The sequence below is a fragment of the Saccoglossus kowalevskii genome, chromosome 18 (assembly GCF_978046115.1).
Source record: "Saccoglossus kowalevskii chromosome 18, keSacKowa6.1, whole genome shotgun sequence".
Lineage (NCBI taxonomy): Eukaryota > Metazoa > Hemichordata > Enteropneusta > Harrimaniidae > Saccoglossus > Saccoglossus kowalevskii.
Window position 1 is genome coordinate 13635800 of NC_140658.1, and position 15698 is coordinate 13651497.

Sequence of the window (15698 nt, forward strand, 5' to 3'; positions counted from 1 at the left end):
GAAATATTTGCTAATCGGTTCCAATGGAGCCAAGATGTATGGGGGTCGCATTTAATGGGTGCGATTGTCAGGTAAAGCATATATATTGCATTAGATGTTGAGCAAACTAAGAATTGGGCGAGCGTGAAATGTAAAAGTATACCATCTTACCGAGGAAGGATTAAGAGACAATTCAGACAATCTAGACTTGCTAAGTTTTAAAACAAATACCCAATTTATTCAGCAAAAGCATTATTTGGCGCTACGATGGGTTGAACCGTCAGGTATTGAAAATACAGTGGATGCACTAATGGATTTAATTGCACAAGAGCAGTACCTATGCACTTGCAATTATGAAGTTGCAATGTAAGTCGGAGAGAGTGCCCGCAATACTGTGGGTGAGATGGCTTCCTGCGTTGATCGCTGTGATGAAAATCGACAGTACACTGGTATTCACAATACATCTACACATGTACAAACAACGTTGGGTTGCTGGTGTGATAAGTTGGGTCATGTGAAGACCAAATCCAGGTCAATGGATGAAGGTAAACATCTTGGCTGTTTGGTGCACTATCAATATTTTTAGGTGATTGGAAGGTATGCGTATCAAATGAGTTACCGCCGGTAATTCGTGCAAATCGCGCCCAGGTCAACCTCATACTTGTGATACCCATTAGAAGAGCGCATTGGATTGTGGAAAAATCAATATTTATAAACACAAATTTCCCACAAATATATATATCATAACTGTGGTCGATTGTGCAATCCGTGCAACAGAAGTTGTAGCTGAAGCATTGTTTGTTAGGAATCCCGGAACTAGTATTTACAGAGCAGGGTATACAGTTTGTGAGTAATGTGATTGGGGAGGTGAGGTGAGTAGGCTGTTGTCAATTAAGGAGCTGACTACTACTCATAATCACTCACAATGCAATGTTCTGCTACATTGTTTTAGTGCCACTTAAAAGGACATGTTTACTGAATAACAAAAAGAATTGGGATTGGTGTATATCACCTATATTGTTTGCATACTGTGAGCCATTTCAGGCTGGCTCAGGCTTCTCACTTTTTGAACTAGTGTGCGGTAAGGACTGTGGACAGAGGAGGCTACCAATCCAGATGTCATCCCCAATAAGACTATGTACTTAACATGATAATTGTTTGAAATACCCCTGGCCGATAGCACAGCAGGAAGTTAAATGAGAGATATAGATTGCATTTTGACAAAGAAACGTTGGTGACCAGGTTTTGCTTTTGTTGCCCACTTCTGTAGGTGAACTGCGTATGCAATGGCAAGGGCCATATGAAATTAAAGAGCGAGTAGGGCAGGTGGACTATCGCATAGACACAAATGGTAAACTGAAATTATACTATACCAACATATTAAAAAAGTATGAGAGAAAGACCTTGAATACATGTGAGAAACATTTTATTTTATTACGCACACACAAGTAGATGAGTTGTTAACATGCATATCCACAGACCAGATCAAGCAGATGATGGTTTAAGTGTCGGTCTCCAGACATAATTTGCAACTCCTTTGATAGACAAAAAATAGTCATTAAGGAGATGAAAGATATGTTAAATATGGGCGTCATAGAACGGTCTGATTCATCCTTATCACGCTCTTATTGTCCTGATTAGGAAAGGCGCTGTTTGGTGACATCATTCTGTATATTGAGAGGCCTATAATCACACTGAATAATCCCAAACTGAATAGTTCCAAGAAATAAGAATTCTTTTTTGAGTCTGAGTCCACTATTAGGGACTGGAGGTTTATGCCAGTATGCCGCCAGATGCGATGGATGGCTATGATCTTCTAAAGAAGGCGCTGCTGAAAAGGTATGAGCTAACCGAAGAGGGATTTCACAAGAAATTCAGAGAAAGCAAACCTGAAAAGGATGATACAGTGTTCCAGTTTATTGCACGGCTCAATCGATTCCTTTCAAGATGGATTGGAATGACAGGTATAGTTGAAACGTTTGAAGGACTAGTAGATTTGTTGATACGGGAACAATTTTTACATGTATGCTCCCCTGAACTTGCCCTGTTCCTGAAAGAAAGAGTACCTAAGAGTGTTGCAGAAATGACATGTTTAGCCGAGCAGTATGTGGAAGCTCATGGGGATATCATTTCCTGGCTAACAAAAGGTAACCAGGGTAGCGTGAACAAAATAAACACGAAATCAAAATTTAATTCTCAACGAAAGCCTATGGATGCAAATGGGAAGAAAAAGGCATGTTTTATTTGCCATAAGGAAGGCCACTTTGCAGTGAAATGCCCAGAAAGAAAGAAGATGGCAGCCATCATCCCACAACTGCAAAACCAAGACAGTACCCTTAATGAACAATCAAAGCTGTCTCCCCACGATTCACTGTTAGAGTGTGTAGAAAATGGAAGGTTGAAACTGGCAAATGGAACAAGTGTACCTCTAGTTACTGGTGCATGTGATCAGCATCGACAGCCGGATGCAGACCATGGGCTGCCTGTATGTCAGGGATATGCGAATAAAACATTGGTGAGAGTGTTGAGGGATACAGGATGCAGTGGGGTAGCCATTAAGCAGAGTCTTGTGAGTGATGCTCAACTAACTGGTGATGAACATTTATGTACACTGATTGATGGCACTGTGCGAAGATTCCCAATTGCAAATGTTCATGTAGACACTCCGTATTATACGGGAGATGTCAAGGCAATGTGCATGAGAGAACCCATTTATGATTTGATTATAGGAAGCATTCCCGGGGTCAAATCGGTGCCAGATGAAAGGTGGTGCCCAAAAGGTGAGAGAGCCGCATTATCTGCAGTAACTACCAGGGCACAAGCTGAGCAAGAAAAACACCCTCTCAAATCACTGAATGTTCCGAAAATCAGAGTGGATGCCATTGGATTAGAAGAGCTAAAAAGCGCCCAGATGGAAGATTTGTCGCTTGGTAAATTATGGGAGGCAGCCCATGAAAGCAAGATGATGAAAACCAAAGGGCGGGGAAAGTATGAGATGGAGGTGAGAAAAGGTGTGCTGTATCGCATATACCATAAACCAAGAGGGCACATGTTCACAGAAGTAAAACAAATTGTTGTACTAACTAAGCTTAGAAATCAACTGATGATGCTGGCACACGAGTCTTTGGTAGGCGGGCACCTGGGCATGAAGAAAACCCTAGATCGACTAACTACAAGTTTTCACTGGCCTGGAGTCACCACGGATGTTACTCAGTTTTGCAGATCATGTGACATTTGCCAAAAGACAATACCACGAGGAAAAATTCCCAAAGTACCGCTTGGTGTAATGCCGATAATTGATGAGCCATTTCACCGGGTGGCCATAGACGTAATTGGCCCAATAAGCCCGATATCGGACAAAGGGAATAGATACATCTTAGTCGTGGTGGACTTTGCAACAAGATACCCTGAAGCAATCGCATTACCAAAGATTGAGACTGAAAGGGTGGCTGAGGCATTGTTGGAGATATTCCGTCGGGTTGGGTTCCCAACAGAAATACTGAGTGATCGTGGGACACAATTTACATCCGATTTAATGAGGGAGGTTTGTAGGTTGGTGTCAGTTAGACAATTATTCACTAGCCCATACAATCCAAAATGCAATGGCCTATGTGAGCGAATCAATGGTGTGTTGAAGGGCATGGTCCGGAAAATGTGCCAAGAAAGACCTAAGGATTAGGATAGATACCTGCCTGCCGTTCTGTTTGCCTATCGCGAAGTCCCACAGTCTAGTACTGGCTTGGCACCATTTGAGCTACTATATGGGCATACTGTGAGGGGTCCAATGCAGCTTGTGAAAAAACTGTGGACAGAACAAGAGACACCAGAAGTGCGGAACACATAGCAGTACGTTCTCGACCTTCGCAGTAGGCTAAAAGAAACATGTCAGTTAGCCCGAGACAGCCTGTTTGAGGCCCAAGGCAAGTACAAACACCATTATGATAAACGGAGCAAAAATCGAACATTCCAAGTTGGACAAAAAGTCACTATACTCTTACCAACCGATTACAACAAATTATTGTTGCAGTGGAAAGGACCTTATGAGGTGGTACAGGTAATAAATTCTATGGATTACCAAGTTAATGTCAACGGCAAGCTAAAAGTATATCATGCCAATCTTTTGCGACAATATCATGAACGAGAAGAGGCGATGAAAGGGTTGGAGAGCAAACCTAGCCAAAAGGCGGCAGGTGTTGCAGTCATTGAGGCAGAGACGGCAGATGACTTAGGGGTGGTAGATGACGAGAATCTACTTGAACTTGGGGATATTGGAGGCAGTGAAACCTATCAAGATGTAAAAATCAGCAAGGATTTGACGGAGACACAAAGGAGTCAAGTTACTGATCTGATATACAAATACCGTGATATTTTCTCAGAGAATCCCGGTACAACACACCTAGGGACACATAAGATAGACCTCACTACTAACCAGCCCATCAGGGTAAAGCCATACCCTATACCATATGCTAAGAGAATTGAATTGAGATGGAGCAAGAAGTCCAGAAAATGCTTCGTGCAGGCGTGATTGAACCATCACAGTCAGAATACAATTCTCCAGTAGTAATGGTCAAGAAAAGGGATGGGTCCAACAGATTTTGTATTGACTTTCGTCGCCTGAACACAGTGACTAAGTTTGATACAGAGCCGATGGGTAACATTGAGGACACCCTTTCTGGAGTCCGTCATGACAAGTATTTCACCAAGATAGACCTTAGCAAAGGCTACTGGCAGATTCCAGTAGAATTGAGTGCCAGGCACCTGACTACCTTTTCTACTGACTCAGGTAGTTACCAGTTCAGAAAAATGCCATTCGGCATGATAAATTCCGGGGCTTCATTCAATAGAATGATGTGGAAGCTTCTACGTGGATGTAGTGATGTTGAACACTACGTAGATGACATCCTTGGACATACAGATACCTGGGAACGGCATTAAGAGCTTCTAACAGATTTGTTTGATAGAATTAAGAGGGCAGGACTGACAATAAGACCATCAAAATGCTTTATAGGCTACCATACTCTTGACTTTGTTGGTCATGTGGTCGGAAATGGGAATATTACTACAGACTCAGATAAAACCGTTAGAATACAAGAGGCAGAATGACCAAAGACAAAGAAACAGGTACGCTCATTTATGGGGCTAGCCGGGTTTTACAGCAAGTTCATTCCCAACTTTGCTGAAGTTGCTGTACCATTGACGGACTTGACCAAAAAAGGGCAACCAAACTTGGTGAGGTGGGGACAGCCACAAGAAAGAGCATTCCAAACTCTGAAGGACCTGCTGACTCGATCCCCAAATATTGAGACTACCCGATTTCACCCGTCCTTTCATTGTACAAACAGATGCATCTGATGTGGGTGTGGGTGCAGTTTTAATGCAGGAATTTGAGGATGGACGCTTCCCTATAGCGTATGCCAGTAAGAAGTTGTTAGATAGAGAAAAAAATACTCTACAATAGAGAGGGAAGGCTTAGCTATTGTTTTCGGCATCCGAAAGTTTCAGAAATATCTTTATGGAACAGAGTTTGTATTGAATACTGACCACAGACCACTTATGTATATGCACACTAATAGAGGTGAGAGTGGTAGACTCTTAAGATGGTCGTTATTTCTCCAAAGCTATAAATTCAGGATTGAGGCCATAAAGGGTTCAGAAAATGTAGCGGCAGACTATTTAAGTAGGTAGTAATAAACACTGAAAATCTATTTTGGGTTTAGAAAGTGGACGAGCACTTTCTGAAGGAAGGGTTTGTTGCCAGAAATAGATTTAATCATTTATGTAACTTTATACATTTATATGAAACTCCGAATGAAACCAGGTTGACACGACTAAATTTCTGGTATTGTTGTCACCGTGACCGCGATCGTTTTTATCACATGTGAGCTCGACCCCGAGCCAAATTTCGGGTATCTTTGGAGATCACGTGGGTATTTTATGAGAGAGCAGACCAGGTGTACGAGTATGACGAAAAAGGCGAGGCAGTTCTTGTGAGAAGTCATTTGTCCGGGAACAACACTTTTTACATGGGACAGTTCTTCATAGACACGGCGTTGGATTACAGGAGTGCCAGACGACTAATACAGGTGTGTTATTTCATGGGCAAGTCCCTAATTTATGTCATATTGGGAAGAGGCCACGTCATCGTTTTCCGGCGTGGTTGACTTGAGACATATCGCTGTATACTTCCAGGGAAATAGCCGTAAAGCCCGAGTTGGTTGGTTAGGAAGTGAGTTGAAGACGGATAAATAACTGCAGTAATTAAATATCGCTTTGTGGTATTCGCGAACGCAGACTTTCGGCGATTCTGTTACGAAAACGGGTTATTTGTGGTCCCAAGTGTGCGTGCTTTGTTCGGACAATACATTGTTGACATCGTGTCGCGTGTCTTCATTGTGGATTACTTGCTGTCGCGTGCCGTGTGTTGTGTCATCGTGTTGATTGTTCATGGTCGTGTGTCGTCTCCATTGTTTACCTGCTTTCGCGTGTATGCGTGTATCGGACGTTCATCGGTCGTTCCGCGTTGATGCGTACTGCTTCGTGTATCGAGAGACAATATCGCTTATTATTATAAAAGACATACATAGCCGAGAACTCTAGATAAGTGTATCACTTTATTGTTAAGTCTTTTAGAGCTTAAACCATTGTAAGATTCGTGAGCCCACCAAGGTTGTAAACCATTGCTTGGTGACATAAATTACATGCTGTATTTTTCATGCTCTTGTTGATGATTATTAGAGATAAATATAGTCTGTGCAGCTTGCCTTCTACTCAGTCGCAATTGTCATTTTATTTCATTTTGTTCATAAAGTGGTGACCACCACGGCCGCTTTTCCGCCATTTTTTGACAGTAATGCATATTAATGAGGTCACATGACCATATATGGTCTTCTGATATTTCAGTCATATCACCTTTCCCTTCCCTTTACTATAACTCTGGTTACATGTCCATATTTGCAACAGTGCTTGAGATATTACAATTATGCATATTAATGAGGTCAAATGACCATATATGGTCTTCTGATATTTCAGTCATATCACCTGTCCCTTCCCTTTACTATAACTCTGGTTACATGTCCATATTTGCAACAGTGCTTGAGATATTACAATTATGCATATTAATGAGGTCATATGACCTTATACGTTCATTCAATATATTTATCATATCTGTTGTCCAATGCCTTCATTATAGCAGTGGTTGTATGTCCCTATTTACAACCGTACTTGAAATATAACAGTTATGCATATCAATGAGGTCAAATGACCATATATGGTCTTCTGATATTTCAGTCATATCACCTGTCCCTTCCCTTTACTATAACTCTGGTTACATGTCCAATTTTGCAATAGTGCTTGAGTTATTACAATTATGCATATTAATGAGGTCATATGACCTTATACGTTCATTCAATATATTTATCATATCTGTTGTCCAATGCCTTCATTATAGCAGTGGTTGTATGTCCCTATTTACAACCGTGCTTAAAATATAAAAGTTATGCATATTAATGAGGTCATATGACCTTATACGTTCATTTAATATATTTATCATATCTGTTGTCCAATGCCTTCATTATAGCAGTGGTTGTATGTCCCTATTTACAACCGTACTTGAAATATAACAGTTATGCATATCAATGAGGTCAAATGACCATATATGGTCATCTGATATTTTAGTCAAATAATGTGTCCCTTTCTTTAACAAAAACAATAGTTGCATGTTCCTATCTGCAAAAGTGCGTGAGATATTACAGTTATGCATATTAATGAGGTCACATGACACCACATATGGTCACATGGCCAGGAGCCACAGACAACTGGCTTTCTGTCTTGTCTGGCCGACACCCACTTTCCATTGGACCCAAAGCTAGTCCAATAATGATACATAGTTAATCAGAACTCCATTTTGTTAACTCCTGTCAAAGTCCCACAGAAATATTTCACCAACCATTGTTGACAAAGTTCACAAAAAAACTAACCAAGTATTTAAAACGAACCTCCCACAAATGGAATCAGCTAGTGCTCTTATATTCAAACTACATCTCACTGGTCATAGTCATACACCAGTCTTCTATAGATCCAAGTTATTCCACCCAATGACACATTGCTACCTAATTCCATGGACATTTTTTTTAGCCTAATAACTATGAATCCGTTTTATCCATTAGTAACTTATTCTTCTAAAAAATAGTTTAAAAGTTAAAGATTAAATCGTAGACTTGTGCTGAACAAAGAATGTCCGTGGATTTTCTCGCAGTATGCAAATTTAGTCTTCAAACAACATCTGGTGACTAGGCGAGTAACAGGAACACTATGTGGAGATAGATTTATTGTTCACAAGGCTGACTCTAGTAGCTGTCTCCTTTTGAAATGTCTGTCCTACCGGACTGTGTCTACCTCTAATAACGTCCCCCACATGGCATCATTTACATGACAACTAAGCATAGTTTAATTTTGGTGATGACACTCAACACAATCATTTTAGTCACTTAACGGCTGGTGGAGGCTAACTGTGCGATGCGTTAACATGGCACACCTGACCATTCATATCCAATTCATATACTGAATATCCGGCACGTGAGTGGCATCCGTCATTTGTGAATGGAGTAGAGTTCGGTTGTGATTATTTCACTTATAGCTGTATTATAATAAAGTACATTTTTCCAAGGCACTAAATTTGACGAAACCTGTGGCATGTTGCTTTAAAAGATTTGACGACAGAATATTTGACAATATGTTTTAAAGCATCTGTATGAAGTCTCTAACATAGCAAATGAGTTGGGGAAATTTATAATAGGTAGGAGAGAGATGAATATTGCTGCAAAAGTGTGAACAACAACAAATAGTAAAATACTTAGATCCTCAAATCGTAAGTGTGAATGTAGTGCATGTGTGCATGATCGATAATCTTTAATTATTGTTCACACTCTGTGCATTCATGGTAAAGCAAAATTTCACTACAGTGTTTTGATTGAGGCATTGTACGATTGTATCAAATGTACGTATTGTGTCAATGCATTATTATTTCTTGACACCTGATAAATGTAAACTGTCAAAATTGACGATATGTATTTAGTTTTGGATAGAGTTACCCACACCCAATTTCCATGTCTAATTGCTATAGCCTTACACTGTTCTTTGAATATAGTTATACAAGTATCCATACCGCTTGATATCAGCAATTATTCCACATCATAGACTCAACATGATTTATTCAAGTTAGCCCCATTGTATTGAACACCAAATAACTTGTATGAAAGACGATAGTGAGGCAGAGACAACAAACAATATTGACCCCAAGGGACTGGACAGAAAGTACAGGAGGGGTGGGTTGGTGTGTATGGATTGTTGAGGGGAGGGTTACAGTAATAAATGGAAGGGTCACAATTTGTGCGATGTAAGCCTCATGGCACCACAGTAAAAGTAGCCGAGATTTTATGCACAGTCTGGTTGACAGTGTTGCCTCAACACCTATCCTTATTACTCATCTAGCAGTTGTATTTACATTGAATGACGTGTTATGACAAGTTATATTCAGAGCTATGATGATGACACACTGAAAATGAAAGTTTCCAGTCGGATACTGGAACAGAAAGTAATATTTATGTACGAGTACTGTTGGATTAAAACACACAGAATGTAGTGTAATATTATGATATAATATTTGTTTACAATACCAATAGCCAATAGTTTGTTTAAATGTATTTCAAGATTGTAATTAATATGCTGTGAAGGATCTTAAATCTTTATAACCCGACTTTCAAAAAACACCGGCCTACCCCCTCTGTAATTTTTGTCCAGTACCTAACTGCTAAATTGGGTGCAATTTTGTTTTAGTATAAAACGGACAAAATATTCACCATGCTTGCCCATGAAAAGGCCAAAAATGTTACTTCCTTGCATCGTCGGCATTATTTATGTGTCAACTGTTTTGAAAACTATTTCATCAACAATATCCCTAAATCTGCTCAAAACATTCATTACATTAAATAAATCTGCTAACATTGTTCTACATAACGTTTGTCTTGTTTTCCCAACGCCTGACCTGGAGTGGAATATACCAAGGTATACCTTTTTTATGTGGGGGAAATTGCCCTTTTGTAGAATATTATTGAATAAATGTCTATTACATTTTTGTACTAGGAGATTTCTTTTAAATTTAAATAAATACACATATTATTCTAGGGAACTAGAATCTGAGTACAATTGTTATCAATATTAAAACAATTGATTACTTTGCATTCATTCTGTGGAAAACTTTCTTTTTAACAATTTTTCAGCATATAATAATACTGAAGCAGCATATAAACCCAATGCATTATTTAGGATATCTGCATAATTTCTAATTATTTTATTTATCATTCGTTATGTACTGTACTGTATTTTGTTATTAGTTTGAAAATAATTGGATAATGGTCAAATTCTTAAAAATGATAAAGATGCTGAAAAACTAGTAAAATAAACACATAATCAATTACACTCACCACATGTTATTTTATAATATATTTTATGGCTTCCCAGTTTAAAAAAAACGTTCCAGAAACAATATTTTACCATACATTCGAATTGGCGATTGCTCATTGCTAAGATTATCATAATTAACTGACAGAAAATTAGTATTATCCAATTTGGTTTAGGGTTGTTCAGTAATGTCTTTCGCATTTGAATAATATGTGCGCTTATTACAGCTACAATTCAATTGTGTTCAAACGTCATATTCAGATTGTACAATATTCTTTCAATGTCAGAGTCTGCTGAATAATTGTAAATAAGGTCTGGTTAATTGTGAGGATGTATACGATTTGAACGATTTCCCATCAAGTATATTGCAAAACCCCATTATTTAATTTTGTTGTCAAAAGAGTTGCTCATGTGATTGACATTTTAAAATATTAAACATGATAGTTCCAATGAAACACTGTACGTTTTGCCACTGTAAATATAAATTTAATCTTTCACGTTTGAAAAGCATGTATTTGCTCATTTACCCCCAAAATAAACAAATAAAGCCTGGTGCACTGGCAATATATATGTGAAGTGGACTTTGGCCCGTGAAATGCACCATTATCACAATTGATATACAGGCATTCTAACCCCACAATGACTTTTCAGGGCAGGAATCAACTTAGTCAGCAGTCGGTTGTAAATACACACAGCATTGATAATGTAGTTGATTTCAATCGAAGGACGTTCCATGTAGAATAAAAGCAACACAAAAAGTTTCCAAGCTTTTCACCCACAATTTTCCTCTTTGTTGGAAATATGGCCTGTTGTATTGGTGAGTATAATATTAGCAGCTGATCAGCAGTAATGTATGACGTCTGTGTAATTATTATCTCTATTGTTTCCAAAAAGGCTGTGATCAGTGCCATTTATCCACGTGTTGCTTTTTTCTTAAGTATCGATGGTGTATACTACATAGTGTTCATATATAGTCTGATTTGATTAGAGTCAGTATGACCTTGGAAGCGTGAGTCACCACAATTGACTAATGGTGAAAGGTTTCCCTTCCTGGTTTTTGATTCTTCACGGTGTGCCTCATATAAAACATAACATTACACCTTTTCGTGTATTTGTTAATTTTGTGTATGTTTGATATTACAGTGTGTTTGTAAATATCTCGTCTTTCGATTATAATTTCTATTGTTTTATATGTCTATCGACCGTGTAATAATATGAACAAGTTTGAACAAAATTAATCTATAAATGCACAAATGCTTGATTTTTTATGATTTTTTAGCACAAAAATGGCCGCCATTTGGTCATTTTGAATCACATAGTCAAACCAATATACCTATATTAAGTACCAATGGTGTATACTACATGGTGTTCATATATAGTCTGATTTGATTAGGTTCAGCATGACATTGGAAGCGTGTAATAATAATAATAATAATAATAATAATAATAATAATAATAATAATAATAATAATAATAATAATAATAATAATAATAAGTTCTGGTTGAACGCTAATTGGAATGTTTCAGTAGCACATACAAGTCGTGTATAACCATCGATGTATGGCTCTTGATTTTCCATGTAAACAATGCACCCTTTCAAAGTATTGATGATTCATCAGTGAAAATATTCAGGCAGCCAGAAATGTGGGCATAGTTTTTGTGGTATTATGTATGTGGTTTCTTAGTTTTACAAATCAACGCAATCACATACACATGTGTATGTCCAATCAGTCAAAGATCACAATATTAAATTAAATTAAAATAAATGAGATTAATTTCTGGAAATGAAGTACGGCACGTGAATTGAAACTTGTTTGAAGGAGTCATTGACATTTCTGGCCATATAAAGTGTAACTAGGATATGATTTGTGTAATCAGTTATTTGATTTATGGGTTGTAGGGGAGCATATGTTTGGCTTTTGTCACTCTGTACATTTATGATTCAGCTCATGTAATGTTAATATTAATGTTCATAGAAAATAACAATGTTTACATTGTTTACATTATGCAAGTCGTCAGTTAACTGACATGAATATGTGTAATATTATCTCTCTTTTTCCAAAACTAATTTGTATATTGAAACAATTCAATTCCTGACACAATTTTGGTTTAGTCGTAACTGTGAGGCAGTGTGTTCTTTACATGAAATTTAAGATCTATTAATAAATCCAGGCGATAAAAACAACTTTTATGTGCTGTGACATTCCTTAAATATTGGGTATAAAACGGGCTGTGAAGTAAACGTCACACGTCCTCTTTGCCTGGCGTCATTTGACCTCTAGAGTGCACTGGGTGATGACGTCACTAATAACATGTCTCTATTGTATATACGTATCTTTTCTATTCATGTTTCTACAAAGGTTGAATAGCCGCCACAAATCAAATATATTTAGTTTTCAACTATCTATAATTATATGTTCGCAATAAGACTCTTTGACCTAGATTTGATTGGGAGGGAATATATTTTATTTTAAACAATATTCTGACGTAATTGTATCATTAAAACCACCATTTCTCCAATTCCAGTGCCAGTGATCAGTTGAGCGGTGAGGAAAACAAAACATTACAAGCCATGCACGGCACAGTCCCTGTTATTTATTGAAATTAGGATATATAGTTTTGTTTATAGTAATATACCCGGTCCGGTAGTTGGAATTTAAACATGACAGGAATATGATTTTTTAACATTAAAATGATTGACATTTTGTATCTGGTCGTCAAACGAGTACTTGTCCATATTGAGAGATTTTGCTTTTATTCAAACAAAATTGGCCATTTTGAATGCATGTACATCTATATACCTATAGCATAATGTATAATGAATATATAAAATGTTAACATAATCAGTCAAAGCATGTCAGAGATATGGCCCTAGAAGTGCGTTCAGTCAATAAAACGACGCGTGTGAAGCGTCTGTAGGGGTTTTTAACGCCATAGGGGCCTACATTACAGTATATTTCAAAGTTTTCAATAGTTTTTCGTAATTATTTTGCATGTAATGAACGTATTACACAATTTTGTAGAATATTTATACATATTCTACCAAAAGTGAGATAGTATACTAATTGTTTTAATATTTTTTTTCTCAAACAGTATTGGTGCAATTATCCATTCAATTTACGCCGAATCACGAGTTTTCAGTTACCTAGGGCGCACATACCTACCAATAAATCCGTGGAAATAATAAATTTCATTTATTACGCGCTTAATTACAGATTACAACCCTAGACGGAAACTATTAGAAAACATACCCGGGTTCAAAGGGAACACCCAAGGATAACATTCTCTAAGAAAATTGATCACCCCCAGGACGATCATGCGCTTGAGGCATTTCTGTCTCCATTCTCCCAAAGGTCGCTCGGAAGCTTGTGGGGGAGGTGGAGATACCCACGGATTTTTTGGTAGGTATGATTAAGTAAACAAACGGGTTTGTATAACCCTACTAGTTTACTACATTACCTGCCAGAAAATCCATGGAAATAATAAATTTCATTTATTACCCACTAGGCAGAGTAGCATTCGATTGGATTGGAGGTCTCTCAGGTAATAATTGATGAAGACAAATTGATTGAAGAAGCTGTTAAAGTGTATGCTTCCATGACTGTATCGACAATCAACAGTGAAATGGTGATATTCGAGGCAGGGCAGCCTTGCTTGCCCCGCCCATAACAGACAAACATTCGCTTCTCGCTGCCCCAAGACACCTTGGTGCGATCGAAGTACCAGCTCAGAGCTTGGACAGGACATAGATCTGTTCCTGACAGTCCTTCGTGCCTACTATGTTAGTAAGACATGGGATGATGATCGGATGATTTGGCTCTTGCCAAGAAGTCCATTTGAGTCTTCAAAATAACTTGCAAGTTCTGGAGGCACATCCATCACTGAAGGACAGTGTTCTGATCTCTGAATGCCGCCTACCTGACGGCAGAGCCAGGAGAAAAACTGTTTTCATAGTGACATACTTCATGTACACCTCTTCTATAGGCTTGAAGGGGTGTTGTTATGCTGCCAGGACCAATGACAAGTCCCAGTCTAAAGGATTTGTTAGCCCTTTGATGCACGACCACTTCGAGCAAAAAGACTTACAGTTGTTGCATAAACATACTCATAGCCAGTTTCAGTCCCACAGATTCTGACAGATATCCAAGTACCCTCGATATAAATTTTCCCTGATGAAATAAATACAAGAAGAAATCGGCTACCTCGTTAATAGAGGGACTGAGATTATCAATCTCCCTTCCATTACACCAATCAATGTAGAGACTCTATCTGGACTCATACAAACGTCTTGTGTCGTCCGATTGTGCCGAAGCAAGGAACTTAGACAACTCTGCAGAAAAGTCTTTCGCTTCCATGAGTTTATCAACAGCCTCCACGTGTGAAGATGAAATAATGCGGGGCTCATCAGGAGAGTGCCGTCCGGCTGGACAACAGATCCGGAAGATCTGCCAACTCCAATGGTTCCCAGCAACATTGAGAACCAGACCTTCACTGGCCCATGGCCAATTGGGCGCCACCAGTATCAGAAGACAGGTGGGCTCATGTCGCAGTTTCTCCAACACTTGGTGCACTAGTTGGAAGGGTGGATAGGCGTAAGTGCTCAGGTGACTCCAAGACATCGATACAGCATCTATGGCAAAAGCTTGACATTCCGGTGATTAGTAAACAGATCTATCCAGGGCTCATCCCAGAGACGGAAAAGGCGATCTGCCACTTACTGGGGCATCTGCCACTCAGTGTTCTGAAACCAAATATGTTTCGAGAAGGCGTCCATGGCGAAGTTGCATATCCCCAGAAGGTGATGAGCCATTAGCTCCACTTGGTTCTCTAAGCACCAAAGGAGGATCTCCCCTCCGCTAGCTTTGACAATGTGTGGGGGGGTCACGTCCCCTCTCCTTGTTGTCTGTCTGAAGCAGGACTCTTTTGTGGTGTGCGGCCTCTATAGGAGAGACACTCTCTGTCCCTCTGATGTGAGTTGTTCCCCCTGATTCTCTAAGAGAGAGATCAAAGGGAGAATGGGACACATCTGACTCAAATCCTGGCAGAGGGAGACAGGCAGCTCGGCCCCTCCCCCTCCCACCTGACTCTCAGCCCCGTCCCCTTTGTTGTACTCCACGACTGCAGGAGGGAGTTCACTTTGGAGGCTAAGTAACACATCCAGGCCTTCCAAGCCTCTTTCACCCTGACTAACATCGGTACAGGAAGACAATGAGATCTGTCCCTGTACCCAGGTTGCATAAGCGCCGATGAAGTCTCGGTGC

General features: G+C 39.1%; 1 protein-coding gene across 1 annotated transcript; it reads left to right on the forward strand.

The window, feature by feature from the left end:
* The first annotated feature begins 1762 nt into the window (after positions 1-1762).
* On the forward strand, positions 1763-3658 carry LOC146731594 (uncharacterized). The gene has a single exon (XM_085492942.1). The coding sequence runs from the start codon at positions 1763-1765 to the stop codon at positions 3656-3658; it is 1896 nt and encodes a 631-aa protein (XP_085349068.1).
* Positions 3659-15698: the final 12040 nt, after the last annotated feature.

Excerpts from the sequence above, each read along its gene's own strand:
- LOC146731594 (XM_085492942.1), top strand. The coding sequence starts at position 1,763 with ATGCCGCCAGATGCGATGGATGGCTATGATCTTCTAAAGAAGGCGCTG.